We start from the raw sequence: 16,160 nt of genomic DNA on the forward strand, positions 1-16,160 counted from the left end.
TTTAATGCTGCCAGGGTGATGTTTTTATCAACATAATAAGGAAACACTTTCTTATTTTTATGCATCACTCACTATCACTTTCCTTTGTATCTTCAGAGTTGCAAAATGTTCATACTGAATGTAAATGCTAAATGTTCACAGACACCACATTTTATTTGTTTCCTACAACATCCACTTGTAGCAACTAGCACAAAATTGTTATGGTTCTTTTTAGGCACTCACACCACTTTGATTAAAGGATATGTATGGTAATGTTCTATATTTTTCTTACTGTAAATAAATCTCATATTTGGAGCCAAACCGACAATGAACTGATATACTTACAAGTTACTTACAAGCTTCACTAGCTTGTTGTGTACATATCACAACCTCTTGACTTTGTTTTTTGAGACATTTATAATGTAGTACAATGCAGTGTAGAGACTCCATGTTATTGCACATATAGATTTTCTCGTTCTAATATTGAACAATGATCAAATATGGGAATCTAAAGACAGAAAGAAGACAAACAATGAATAAAATGCTGATGTTTTCTTCACACAGTCACAACACACAAAATAACAAATCTCTGAGCTGTCAGACAAAGAACTCAAAAATTGGAGATGCAGCCTGAGCCAGTGTTTGTGAGTGTGTGTGTGTCAGTGTTTTTGTATGTGAATAAGTAAAGCAGGCCCTGAGGAGGCTGTTTGGTTTTTAATAAAACACCAGAGCAGATGGCAGTATGATCTGGGACATAGAGGGAAAGAGAGAGTCAGAAATAACAAAGTGAAGGAGTGAGGAGAGACATACAGGGAATAATGCTCAGAGGCATTCACTTTCTCTTCTTTTCTGTTACACCACTTTTGTTCAGGAGAGTCTCCTCCTACACCGTAAACAACTGTCCATTTGCGTGATTTTATTTATTTACTCACCTCTTCAGCTATATTTTAACTACATTTTGCTGCACAAGAGAAATTATCTAAATGTGGTTTCAAAGCTGTATGCACACTGGTGAAATATAATTCTGGGGATGAAAAATGTTTTTTTAATATATTATTTTGTCTTTATTGCGCTACAAAAGATACAGTAGTCAAATATAATTGTGAATACATAATAAATGTGAATATCCAATATGTAAGGCTCTAGATACTAATTCGTCCATGTTGCTAGAACCCCAAATTCCCACGAAACACCTTAACCTTAGTGGGTCTGTACCTATGGCCCTGGGGTCTGAGGGTAGTGCTGCAGGAGAAAAGCCTTGTAGAAAATGTAAATGTTCCTGAAAATAAAATTTGTAAAAGAAACAAAAGAAACAAATATTATGCATTGCAACAAGACACATCACAAAAATACTATGTATATTCCATAAATGACAGAGGTCTTGTGAAGGTGTGATCAAGGAATCACCTAATAGAAAGAATGATAGGTAACCTAAGTGGTTAAAGGCCACAGGGTAGAGGTCTTCACACATCCAAAAGTTTGGACCTGATCTGACACTGACAAGTCTAAAACCTATTAAATAAACTAATTGCATAGGTTATTTATTATTTACAGTTCATCAACTAATTTAAACAAATATAAAGTGGAATACCACAAGACTGTACACACATTTAGACCAGGCCTGACTTGGTTCTCTTCAAAGACCTCTGCTCCAGGGCCGACAAAGAGTAAATATGAAGATTTCTCTTTTTTGTTCATACTGTTATTAGTGATGTGTCTATCTCTCAGGTGATTTGATACGTATCTAGATACATATTCCACAGCGATAAAAAAAAAAAATATATATATACAGATACATTTGTAAATATATGATACACTGTGATCCAAAGCCGATTTGATTCAGCTGCGATTACGAATAGATATTTTTACCTTTTCAATAAGTATGACTAGAAAATAAACAAAACATTACTGCTTGATTTCTTATTTCAAATACTAAATTATAGTAATACATCAGAAAGTATGTCTTCTGCCACACCAACAGTAGTAAACATGGGCAGTGATACTGTGGATACATTTTTAGCCTCTAGAATGTGCTGACTGTGTATTATTTACCTCTGTGTCTGGGTTAGTGTCATCGTCTGAATTTGGCATTTTCAGTAACGCTCTATGGTCCCTGTAAATAAAACAGCTTGTGGCTTCAGTAACAGTTCTGCCTTCAACCAGGGGAAGCTAGAGATCAGTTGCAAGTAGCATCACCTGCTAACGGTACTGACGGTTCCTTTCTCCAACTTTTCTGTCAGCGCGCACATTGCTTTCATAAACCTCACAACTGTAAGTCAACCTTTATTCAAGTGGCGTCCCTGCTTGCATTTCAAAGTTGAAACATTGCAATTCTGAGTAGATACTTGGCCAAGACTCTGTGTGTTTCTTTTACCTTTTAGTTCCTGTATTTATTCTCAAAGTAAGCGTATTAAGAAATAAGATTTTTTTTTTGTTCGCTTCTTTGAACTAAACGACAGTGTTTCAGTGTGGATGACTTACACTTGCACTGTGCAAAGAACAATTTTGGGGAAAAAAACATGGCCCGGAAGATTGATTAGATTCTACTTAAAACCTGAAAAAGACTGGTGCTGGCCCTGGTCATACATCAGAATGATAAATTGCATCTATAGAATGTGGATTCTGTGACAAAAGAGCCATGCTTCATAGAAGTCTGCTGAAAGTTTGATCTAATACTAGTTATCCACATTGTAAAATGATCATGTGTATCAATGTTTGCATACTTCCCTAACCTCTTAATATGAGGTTATTCTGCATTATGTGTGTTGCCTGTTTGAATAACACCTCTGCCTGCAGGATACATATCAGGTTGTCTGATGATCCTTTTAATACTTCACAGAAGCTTCTGACCTGGTGTTAATTAGAGACAGGGCTAATTAGAGGCTTTTGTTAAAAAATCAAGATCTATAAGGCTACAAAGCCAAGCAGGTTGCACATTAGATGATTTTTAGAGTTTTTGAATGTTTTTTAATGATGGACTCCTCAGTGCCGCTGGTGTATTCTTCCAGTCCAACTTGCCTTTAGCTATAACCTTAGCTAGTCTGTTTTGCCTCAGGCCAGCTGCTCACACAGTTGCTACAGGAAAGAAAAATAGTTGTAACATTTCAACCTTTCACTGGCTGGCAGTGAGGGTCTAAACCTCTCTGTCTCTGCAAGAAAAGACCAAACTATGTAACTCAAGCTGAAGTGCTGTTACACTTGAATAAATATGTAAAAAAGGACAGTTTGTGTAATTCACATCAAGCCGTAAGACGATCTGCAGGTGCGCTCTAAAGGCATGTCTTGCATCCTTGAGCAACCACAAAATTCTTTTTTTGTGAATTCTTTTCTTCACCTTCCCCTATACCTTTTAATGCCTCTTCTCTTTCTACAACTGTAATTCAATTCACTTCAGTCCACTCAACTCTACTCAGTTCAGAGGGTGCTTTAATAGCATGGCACTGTGATGTAAACGAATGTATCAAAATGAATCCTTTTCTCACAGAAACTATTCAACAACTGTGTCTCTGTCTCTCATATTTCCTCTGCTCCCTTTATAGATACAAACAGAAACACATCATAATGCAAGTTAAACATCTCATCAGTGTCAGGATACTGTGGCTTAAACACAACATCTGTCACTTCTGGATCAATTTGTGTCACTGTCAAACCTAATGCACACTGCAGTATCCCAGTAAATGTATATAGGGTCAATGGAGCAGCAGCAGATGGTTCAGTATCACCTCACCTCTCCTGCCTTTTCCACAGCTTCATATTATCAGAGAAAACCCTTGAATGGAGAGTCATCCCACAATTTATGTCTTAGGTTTGATCTTAACAAGGCTAGATTATCAACAACATAAAGTGAGCAACTGCCACAGGGCCCAAGACCCCCACCAGAGCCCAAAGCCCCATGTTGTTTTTTGTTCATATGATTAAAGGAACAGTTTGGGAGCCAAATGAGAGGATCAATATCAGTCTGGTGGGTTTGGGTTGAGTGCAGAGCTGGAGTCACAGTTAGTCTAGTTTAGCACCTCTGAGGCTCACTGATTAATGTGTTGTATCTTTATTAACATGTTGTTAGTTTAACCCATATGTATATAGAAATGTAAAAATGCTGAGTTACATGCTGGAACTATTTCAACAACGGGCAGGTGCAGTGAGGCTGCCAGGTTTAGTATCATCATGGCTATAAAGAGATGAAAACCAAAACCTGCGCTCACTGACTTCATCTGGAAACCATCACTGTTATTGTCGACGCTGCACAGAAGCACTGTATGGATGGATTCACTGTTGTTGCTTTTTTTGTATTCACAGATTAAACACACAATACATTTCCATTAGTGAGCTTTAGAAGTGCTACGTTGGTGAATTTTGTTAATTTTTTCAAGACTAGCTTCTGCCCCCTGCTTCCAGTCTTTATGCTAAGCTAAGCTAAGCTAACCAATTCTTGACTGCAGCTTTGTATTCAACACACAGTTCATGTGATTTACATCTTTTCATTCCACCGTCAAAAGTTGATGAGCATATTCCCTCAAATGTTGAGCTTTTGTTTGAGAATATGTCTTGAAAAGGGGCCCTGTGTCAAAATCCAGTTTTGAGACCTTTATAATGTCAGCTGATACTGTGCTTACATGGACCATATTCCTAAATGTTTTGTTTAATCAAATGACCAAACAGGAAACCTGGTGCCATAGAATTGTTCAGCATATGAATACCGTTCACAGTGCACCAAAAGTGGGAAGAATGCAGAAGAAGAAGAAGAATTCTAACTGGTGGTAGAGCACTGGACCCACAGCCATTTGTTGAATCTAAAAAGATGGCTAAAACCTTCACATCCTTTTCACCAGATTTGGCCAGACTACTCTGAAGAGACTTTGAGTTGTCATAGCAACAAGCTGAATGTAATGCTGGAGTTTGATTATTTGCATCTGTTATCACTTGTACTTTCGTGGATGAAGACTGTGTGTGTGTGCAGTTGGATATTAGTGATTTCATATGAAAACTGGACCATGTTCAAAGATTTGGCATCAAAAAGACAATAGTCATTTCTACAAATCTAATCATGGAGTCACAAATCAGTCATGCAGCCTATGTTGCGGTTGGGGAGAAGAGAGTAAAACCGTATTCGGACCAAATCAGGCAGTGCGGCGCACCGCTGCAGGGTTGAGTGGAGGTGTGTGGGGTTGTGGGTGTGTTTATTTGTGCTCTAGAATGTAAACGCTGTGAAACAATCAGAAAATAAAGTTTTTATTGATCTGATTCACTGGCTTTCTCACTACCAGCGCTCCCTCTCTTTATTCACACTCCACACCACAGCTCTCTTACTCGCTGCTCTTTTTTATAATGAGTCGGGAAGCAGTCAGCAAAGTCTAACTTTATTTTTAACGTTATCAAACAAAGAGCAATGTCCTCCCCTCACTTAGTAACGTCTTTGTCCTCTCTCGGGGCAGAGTTTACAGCTCTGATCAGTCTGATCTCCGGCTGTGATTGGCCACCACAGCCTCCAGCTGCGGTGATGTTGGGTTGCGTTTCTCCAAAAGTTGACTCTGACTCAACTTTCCGGCTACAGTCTTTTGCAGCGCCGCTGCGGCCAAAACACCCGCAGCCAAAACGCACTACCCTCATTCAAATGAAGGAAGATTGGCATTTTCGCCACTCTGCCTGATTTGGTCTGAATACAACTTTAGTAGCCTTAAACCAGCATTGATGAGAAGTCAAGAATGGCCTGATGTGCAGGAATTAATTTTCAAAAAAGGGAGGCCTGATTGGAAAGGGACCTAGGGACAGTCAGACCCAAACTTAATAGACTTAGGCAACACGATGCACCACCAATTATCCAGCAGCTTCATGTCATAGTTCTTTCACTTTCACACCTGCGGCCATAGAACAGACCCACTTGCCTTGACTGGACTGAACCGACTCTCATCAAGTCTCAGAAACCTGGAAACCAAGTGGACCTGTGAAGAGCTCTAGTAAAGACAGCAGTGGCCAAAGGGCCATTGACCCGCCAGTTTAAAAAAGTGGAGCGCAGTGGAACAATACCATCATCCCCCATGAACTCAAAGAGAAAAGTGCTCTTCTAGAATGCATTTATATATATTGCTTCTATTCAGAGCTCCCAGCATTATGCCTCTCATTCACCCATTCACCCATGTACTGATGGCAGCAAGCTACCATGCAAGGCATTGGCTTAAACATCAGGAGCCATGTTGGGGTGCAATGTCTTGCACAAAGAACTGTCAACAATGTGATTAATGGACAACCCCTCCTCATGCTGCCACCCAATTAATAAGTTGCTGACCATTTTTCTAACGAGGATTGCTTGTAACTGAAGCTCAGGTATCAGACACACACACATATTTTTACATATTTTTATATATATATATATATACATATTTTACAATGCAAAATATACAGTACTTAAGGTAGATCATATTTGCAAATTGTTGAGTGCAGATGTACTGGCAGAGCCTTACATGTTATGCACTTCCACTTCAGCGCCAGAAGACAGATACTATCATGTCAATAAAGCTTCAAAGAGACAGAAAGATGGAAAGAGAGACAGACACTGGCAGACAGACAGATAGATATCACTCAGTCCTTTCTGGACATTAAAAGGATATAAAAGCAGATTACAGTGTGATAAAGATGACAATATTCCTTCTAAGGAGAAAACAGAGATGTAATTTCCCCCTAAAGCAAAGGGACAGAGTGTATGAAGGGGAGGACTTAAGGAGACTTAATAGAATCATCAGTATGTTGCTTGGGTCCTTGTTCTTTAAAAAGCATCAGTTTTGAGTGCCTGAGACTCCATATCAACACACTTCATCTCTGTGTGCCTTGAGTCAAATGTCAGTGTAATGTGTGTATGTGTGTGTGTGTGTGTGTGTGTGTATGTGTGCCCTACAGGCAGTAATGCGGGTTGGCTGTAAGACAGCACTAAATGAACAGATGGATGTAATTAACAGATGGTTGATATGGTGTTTCTGTTTGTGCCCTTAAGACATGGGGTGTATGTGTGAGTGTGAGTGTGAGTGTGTGTGTGTGTGTGTGTGTGTGTGTGTGTGTGTGTGTGTGTGTGTGTGTGTGTGTGTGTGTCTGTATATGTATCCTGTGCAAGTCAATGTGTTAGACCTGCTAGCACACACATGCTGTGAAGCAGAGAACTACTAAAAAGGCTTTAAAGTATATTTTGAAGCATGTGAACTGGGGTTCAGCATACTGACCCTCAAGCTGTTTTTTTGGCGTAAAGCTTCAGGCTCAGGTTGGATTATTTTCAAAAGAAAATTCTCTCTCTCTTTCTGCCAATCGTTTAAGTCAACGCATGTCATGTGTTGCAAGTTCATACACACTGCCACTGGGAAGCGTAGCCAATGTGTTAGCATTAGCCTGGTGAGCTAGCAGTGACTAATGGATGAAATGAGCAAAAATCTGCAAAACAGAGCTTCTTTAAATCAACCAATGATTCAGGGAATTTTGCAAGCTATGTTCAAACAGACCTCTAGATCATTTGTGTTTATTTGCCCCAAACAGCCAAAAGTTGCTGTACATTAGCTGCAAGCACTGACTGTGGGTGCATCCCAAGTCTCTTAAATTGCATCCATGTTTCCCTCACTTGCGTCTTTTCCTTGCGTCTTAGTCCCTCCCACCGTGGATGCATGGAGAGATGCAAGGAAACCAAGCAAGGAGAGAGGAAACGAGGAAATTTTTTTTAGACACATGAGACGTCCTTTCCTGTGAAGCATCACTTGAGGCGTCGTCGGTTTCTGATGACCGCGGCAGCTGATCACAGCTGGATCAGCTGTCAGTCGGCTTTAACAGCTGTAGAAACTTCTGATGGAGTTTGTGTCTGCACACATGTGCACTGTGCTGACGCTAATAAAGGTGCACAGTTATCACTGCCAGCAGCTGTTTCCTCTCTGCAGCCTGTTAAATGTTTAACAAACACCTAAATAAAAACCTGCACTCTGCATTTATACTGTGTCCTGTCTCCTGCTCAGAGGCACAGGAACCATTTCTAATCGCAGAATGCGTTTATACTATTTATTGATTATTTGTATCTGTATTTTTTGATAATCCTGATAGTGAATTCATTATTCAATAACCCAGAATATGATCAGAGTGTCTTCTGAACATTGGAAAATATATATTTGGCTAAATGTTTCAGAGAAAATGGAAATTATGTAACTCAAATCTGACACATGTCACATGTGACTGAATGGAAATGACGATAAATGATGTAAAACATAAATGTGTTTAATTGTTATGATGGATAAAATAGTTATTTGGTAAAAAGTCAGGAAGAGTCTGTCTGTCATCAAGAAACAGTTAATGGGGGAAATAACAGATCATGAAAAGAAAAATCTAATAAATGAAGAGAGTTGTTTATGGTTCTTTTGTTGATCAGACCGACAATTAACAGATTTTTAACTATATGATGAATCAGAAAACAAATAAAACATAAAACTTGGGAATGATACACTTAAATTTAATCTTTAATCTGTCTCCACTTCGGTATGAAACTGCAGTGATGTATCAGATCAGTCAGATCAGCTGCAGCGTCCAATCAATGACTGATATCCAATAAGGGGGCGTGTCGGCAGCTACAACAGTAACATGCTGCTCTAACACTGATGCTTCAGTATTAATAATCTAATGATGTCATATGTAATAATATATCAGTCAGAGGGATCAACCTCATAATACTTATGTACTTTTTTTTCTTGCTGGTACTTTTACTTAAGTAAAGGATCTGAATACTTCTTCCACCACATCTCTGTACGTTCATGAAGAACAATAAATACAATACGATAGGTGCAAATTTTTTGCTCAAGATGAAATTTTTTTCAACTCACACGGATGTGTATTCGCTTCAATTTGCTTCACATTCTGTCTGAACAAACCGTGACTCTTAAAGAGTATCATGATGATGCCTGTACAAACTTCTGTTCTGGATCATAAGTATTTGGATTGTTGACAAGTTCGGCTGGGAAACACGTTTTGGGTTTCACAGCCACGTTCATCTGGCCGATATTGGTAAAGACAAAGTTGATCTACTAACCGGTCATCCAGGTAATTTATTATTTTAAGATGCTGCAGTGTTACATGCTGGTAGTTGACTGCAGTGTGTCTATTGCTCCTAACCTGTGGCTAATCAGCTCGTAGAAGTTATAAAGCTATATGTTTGTGCTGCTGTGCCATATTCTGTGTTGGTCTATTGCCGTTGTCAGATTACTTATTTTTTATGTGGGAGAAAGTCTTTCCAAAGTAATCATACAACTTTGTCTTTGAAGAAGATATAATGAAAGAATAGCGTCAGGTTCAGGTCTCAAATTCTAACTTTTAGCTCAGTAAATTATCACAAGAAAGCCAGTATTTAAATAATAAGCAGGTTGGCATAAACAAATAATTGCTGGGTAAAAAACTCATTATTCCAGCTTATGACATCACCTTGTTTTGTACAATGACAATACAATGACTCACACTGTTTCATAATAATAATAATAATAATAATAATAATAATAATAATACATTTTATTTATCCAGTGCTTTTAAAAGGCACTCAAAGATGCTTACAGTTTGTGATTGCTTTGATCAAAATGTATTTGTTCACATCAGAGCTGTGATATCACAATCTTTTTCAGGGCTGCATGTGGGGCAATTTAGTTGAATGAAAGGCTAAAGTGACAGTTCCTTTACTCTGTGGCCCTCAGTGTTTCCCACTTCTTATCATCATCTTACCTCCACACCCACCTCCACACCAGCTCCCCTCATCAGCTTCTCAGTATGTTCAGTATACCTGCCACATCATCTATTAAACCCGCCCTTTTGGTTTTAGTTTCAGGTTCTGAGTGCAAGCGAGGCTTATTTCTAAAATATGACACAACTACTAAAAATAAGGGAAATTAGAACAAAAGTCCTATTTCTTATATAAGCCTGTTTTAAATAACATCCTGGACATCATTGAGAATTTACAACACAGACAAAATGCCTTTGGTTTGGATTGATAAGAGGTCCTATTTACTTACTAACATAAAAAAATCTTCCAAATAATCTCTCCCGGAGCTTTTAGAGCTGACATTCTAATCAGACAAAAGGTGTCACAAAGGTGTCACAAAGGTCAAAAACATCTCTTTCAGGTGCTTCGAGGAAATTAAAACACATGAAAAGTAATTATTCCTGCAACATGCAGGTTATAATATCAGCCAGTCTGTATAGATGAATAGATATGTCTAGTTGAGGCTCAGAACAAATGGCCCCTTCTTCTATCGGAGTGCACACCTTCTGTTTAAATTAATACATTTTCAAGCTAGAACTTAGTAAAAGTGTAAATCATAAAGTTACTCTTGTCTATATGAGATGCCACTTCATTTATGTAAAATGAAATTTATTAGAGGTCCTGTGACAGAAAAGAGCACCATCTCCCCAATAAATAAGACACTGGAAATGTAGTCAGTTCCCCCAAATGAAATTTTGTCAGTATGAACAATAACGGGAAATAGTTTCCACTCAAACAAAGTCAAACTGAAGAGCTAAATCCAAACTGTCTGCTCCTTCCAGGGTAAAGTTGATTCATCAGTGCTGGATCTTTTCCCTCCCTCATCCCTTTTGTATCCGCTAATATGAGTCATCACAGAGGAGTCAGGTTGGTAAACATCGAGCGTGCTGTGGGCAGTTTACTTTCACCATCTCTGAGTTTTAAAGTCTGCAGACACTCACCTCTTGCTGCCAGCTGGGGCCGCCAGCATGAGAGACTGCATAGTACAGCTTTAATCCTCCACTGGAGCTGCTACAGCCACTCACAGGAGAATGTGTACTGCTACAAGTCCAGGTGCTCAGTATACTTTTCCTATAGATAAACTGCAATGTTGGTGAATATATCTGCTCTTAAGCAGGAGAAAATTCCTTTTTTGTGATACAGCAAATCAACAGACCTTGTTTGTTAGTGTTGTACAGACAAAAACAATTTTTTAGGAGAAAACTCTAGATTGGTGAAAATGGAAGCCAAGGGCATAGTTGGTCATTTTCATTAATTCATTATCTTGAGATCAAGATTTAATTATTTAATTATTTTGAAATTACAAACTGTTCTCAAAACAACAATTATTATCTGTAGTCACTCTTAACGATTAAATTAATTTCTTACCTTGATAAAACCGGATCAAAACTTAATAACATTGTATTGATATAATAATGGAATTATGAGCAGCTATTATTATCTCATCCTGTCATTTAATTTCTCTTCCTGAGCGCTTTCTCTTACAGGGGAACATCAACAACTACTTCATCAATAAACTCAGGTCACATTAACACCAACTCACCAAAACAGCTTCAAAACTCTAGTATGCGGCCTTGTATAGAGCAGTGTTTGTGTTTGTCTCTGATAGAGTGTAAGTTATTGGTCAGTAGATAATAAATGTCACTGTGATTGAAGCAACATTGACTTGCATTCAGCTCACATCCTTAAAACAGTTTTTTTTTTTCTTTTCTTCCACACTGATAGCTTGGACAGATGTGAGGATGCTGCAACTTAGAAGCCAATCACTCCTGAAAATGTCTACGGCAAAAAGTGGGAGACACATCAAGAGAAAGAGAGGGGGAAAGACAGCTGAGAGGGAGGGAGAGAGGGAAGGAAGGAAGCCAGACGGACAGAATGAATACAGAAAAAGCAGTCAAACACCGCCCTTACCAAACACAACCTTTCAGACAATTCCGCACAACAACTTCTCTTCCCTTCATCTTTCATCAGCTTCTTCTGTCCTCATATTATACTCCCCATGTTCATATAGCCACGAGGGTCAACGTTACAGAAAGCCCATGACTGCTCATTCTTTCTAACATCCTTCTGTCACTTCAGGCCACCAAACTATGTATGAATTGTATACAGTGATTACACATATACTACAGAGATGTTATATAGCTGACAGTTTCAGACTTCAGACACATTCATCCATGAACACCAGTACAAAGCTCTGTAACAGTCACACCTTAATGCTTCATTCAAAACCTCAGTCACACACTGTGAGCCCGACTGAATAAGTGGCAATCCATCAGAAAGAAAGAGCAAACAGATGGAGAGATATTCGGGATTCCTACCTTTCATGCCAAACTTGGAGCGTCGTCCATACTTGTTGATAAGAAGAAAGAGAACCACCAGCATCACACAGGCAAACCCTGCTAGTCCAACCGCTATGGAGACCTGGAGAGGAGGAAAAGAAGAAAATATTTTTAGGCAAATCATCACAGTTACAGTTTCTGTAACAGGAAGTATTGGACAGCCACCTTGAAGTTTTAAGGAGGGATGTTGTTTTTTGCCCTGCTGGGACCTGTGCAGGCCTTTGGTTTGAGGATATTTGGTGGTCAGGACCCATGTGGTTCAGGGTAAGATATTTCTACAACTATGGGACTGGGTTTCCACGAGATTGCTCTGGATGGCTATGGTCCTCAAAATAAAGCTAAAAATTTAGGGACTCCCTAACCTTTCCTGTGGCGCTTCCTACTGTACATATCAGCGTGTGTTTCCAGGTGTTGGGGAGTACTACTGCATATGTGAAAAAGTAATATCAAGCTTTTATGTCTCCAGAGGCGGCTGTGTGAAACCTTATAAACTGAATCAAGTGATGTCACTTGAGTAAGTATCAGTTGGGGCTGAAGACTACAAGTTTAAAAATGAAAATGATCTGAAAGAAGTGAAATTACCAGATGTCTATAGCCCACTCCTCATCTCTATATAAGGCTAGCAGCTCCAGGCTACATTAGCCGCCACTAGCATAACACACCTGAATCTGTACAGTCGAGTGAATTGAGTGAAGTTGCATTCTGGGTAATGAAGGCATCAGGTTTTGACAAGGAGGAAGAATGCATGAAATAAAAAAGATGATATCTCTGGTCAGTCTGACAATGTTGGGATTGCAATGCTGAATCATCTTAAATAAATCTATAATAAATTCATTATCCCTAGTCTAGAGGCTGCAATCTTTCCATTTTGGACACTCAGCTTTTTCTGTGGCACCACTCTCACGTCAAATTGTCAACACAATAGTTTAACTGAAAGGAAGGTTAGTGTACAGTGTTCACATCACTTATATTAAAAATAGTTCAATGTATGGGCATGTTTATGCTGCAGAGGGGATGAATGCTTTAGCACCACCATTAGGATAAACTTTATATTTTGTAGCCCCACAGCTGGTAAGTAATCCTCAGAATGTTGTTAGTTCTGTTCAACATTTTCAAATGATATGCTGTAATGAAACATTGCAGTCTTGCTAGTGGGGCTCTTAATGTCTTCTTTCTTTTCTTTTTTTCCATATGTGAACTGTTTTCATACATCCAACATCACATTAAGACATTGTCAGTATATGTCATGCACATATACACTTGAATTTACATATGCATGAATACAGGCATATATACATGTAGACAGAAACAGAGCTTGAACACAGGCATATAAAAAGAAGAATGCACACACACAAACTAACCTACTCTGCTCCTTAAGAACCACAGCCTCAACAGTTATCTTTTCCCAGTCAATTACAGGAAAAAGATGAACTCAATTACATTTCAAACCGACTCTCAGGCTCACCAACCACCAGGGGATTTCAGCAGATAGAATAAAACGGCTGAGAGTGAATAGAGGAGGAGAAAAGGCTGGATTAAAATAGCACCCTCTGTTCTCAACACTTCCAATTTCTCAAACTACATTTTTTTCTTTTTTTTTCTTCTTCTGTGTTGTGGTTTTTTTTCTTTATATTTTTTGCACGTCACTGGTACTTATAATGGTCATTAGGCTGATGGATTCTCCCAGAGACATGACTTTGTGTATTAGTTATTAGTTACAGTCATACAGTTGCTGCTGTCAACTGTATTCTAAAATCTAACTCAGTAATACTATTGAAATCATTTTAATGCTTTTTATTGTGATTTATTTTTTATTGTGTATTTGTTGAAAACTGGAAGGAAATTTTAGATATTTATACACATTATTGTGTTAATGACAGTTGCTGAAAAAGACACGCACAGTGTTATGATTCCGGCTATACAGTAAATCATTTTTTAAATCAAAATTATGACTTCAGATTACATGTTTTCAAAGCATTTTCAAAGCTGGCAATATTTTTTATTTTTCTTATTGTCAACAAATCTCATGTGAAGAGCCAAACCAACAATCAATTGATCTACTAACATTCTATGTAGATCAATGCCTGATCTGTGCTGTAGACCTCCACTGTTGTCCAAAAACTATTAAAACACATCAATGAGTCACACTGTTGCACTGAGTGACATGTTCCTTCATCACTATGAACACACACAATGTAGTTTATTTTGACTCAGTCCCACACACATCATCCTGCTGTCAGAAATACTCACTAGAGCACCAAATGTGGATTAATCCGCTGCTGAAAATAGTCCCTAACAAATGCACTATTTCCTCCTGTTTGAGTAACGTTTGTTAAAAACTACAGTGGCCAGTTGTTTCAGGAAATTATCAAGCCCTTTTTAAAAATGAAAATATATATTGGTGAGCTGTTTTTAAGGATTCCAGTAGGAACCCATGGACTTGGGGCTGAGTGTCACAGACTGAGCACAGAAGTTAGGAAGTATTGAGAGACAGACTAATATATTGTTGGTTTGGGTCTTTTCATGGTATTCGTTGACAGCAAGAAAACAATATAGTCACCAGACTTATCATTTGAACCCAAAGATTTTGACAACTAACATTAGTCAAAATGTAGCCTTCATTTTTGCTGGCTAAAATGATGACTGTTGCATGTATATTCAGTCAACTGTAGCTAGTCAAGGTTAATTCCAATAGTGGCCAAACTCCATAATCTCTGGTTAATATGCTCTCTGTATGCTGGTGTCTGTACAGGGCTGTAGTCAACACAATTTAAGTCGATTCCAAGTCTGTGCTGAGTTATAAATGTGATAGGAAAGAACACAAGCCTGTGCAAATTTTGTTTTATCTGCTAATCAATAACTGAAGAAATGACAGCAGAGTGGCCAGTTTACTATGAGAGCTGCCAGCTACCTGGACTCAATCGAGACCAAGGACTGAAAAAGGAGACACTGGGTCCAAGTCCAAGTTAAACCAGCCATGAGAAAAGACAAGATAATGAGTTTTCCAGTCTGGGCTCATTTGAAGTTTGTTTCTCTACCTGGGTAATCAGGGGAAAAGGAAGACACACAATCCAAAGTCTCAGCCAAGCACTCAACACGTTGAATATTTCAGTAACTCACCCCAAAAGTTTCATCCTCTGGTTTGTGAGTCTCTGCAGTCGGGGTGACTTAAAGAAAAAACACAAGCAGATACAGACAGGATTTCAAAATCACAACAGTTACTGCCCTGCTACTTCTACAGGGAAGCCGAACAGGAACTGTCTGCAGACATATAACCCTGAAGTACAGAGCTACTCACATCAATAATAAACATACAGTATCAACAATGAGCAACAGATAGGAGGTCAAAGACATATCATACAATTTTATAAGTGTTATAGGTCAGTAAATAGACAGAGAGTGGATGCAATATCATAAAGAACTATACAATCAAATACAATCCAGTTAAGCAGCTCTGCAATAAATCCTGTCCTAGAGAAGATTATACTGTAACCTTTCTTCAAAATAAAAGGTCATTTTTAACATAAGTTAATATCAATTCATTATTTATTCATTAGTGTAGGCTATATTCTTCCTAGTCGTTTAATTGAACACTTGTACACAAATTTCATATTTTTGCCGCCTGCTGACCTGCTATGCACTGACTAGAGGACTGGCAATTAATTGGAATTACTTAATTGGAAGTTTCCCAGTTGGACACAGTCTGTATTTTGCCTACACTACAACCACAACCCAATTACACAGTTCTTTCCAGGAAATATCTGGGGAATGATTTGAAAATTATGAAATCATAAAATAAATGGTGTTCATTCATTTTACTGGGCCATATTTCTTGTCTCAGCTCAGGGCACATGCGCCACTTACAACCCTTGAACTTAATCATATTCACAGAGGTCCAAAAAGTAAACATATTTACCATACAACAATTATGTAATCAATATACCACAGTCGAGCTCTAGTTGAAGTTAAAGAGGGGTGTGATTCAACTTTTTGTAGTACTGTATTAAGTTTGCATTGTAATGTATTATACTGTGGTGGGAAGAGTACTCAACACCTGCAGTGCAGAACTTTTACATATAAAT

General features: G+C 38.4%; 1 protein-coding gene across 3 annotated transcripts in view; it reads right to left on the reverse strand.

The window, feature by feature from the left end:
• Window positions 1-16,160, reverse strand: part of ntrk3a (neurotrophic tyrosine kinase, receptor, type 3a) — a 225,208-nt gene that overhangs the window by 121,353 nt on the left and 87,695 nt on the right. For all 3 annotated transcript variants that reach the window (XM_067588663.1, XM_067588665.1, XM_067588664.1), the window contains 2 exons: window positions 15,199-15,245; window positions 12,058-12,160 (listed from right to left, as the gene is read on the reverse strand). In XM_067588663.1, coding sequence (XP_067444764.1) covers window positions 12,058-12,160; window positions 15,199-15,245 — 150 coding nt within the window. The remainder of the gene's footprint in view (window positions 1-12,057; window positions 12,161-15,198; window positions 15,246-16,160) is intronic.

Source organism: Thunnus thynnus, chromosome 5 (assembly GCF_963924715.1).
Source record: "Thunnus thynnus chromosome 5, fThuThy2.1, whole genome shotgun sequence".
Classification (NCBI taxonomy): Eukaryota; Metazoa; Chordata; class Actinopteri; order Scombriformes; family Scombridae; genus Thunnus; species Thunnus thynnus.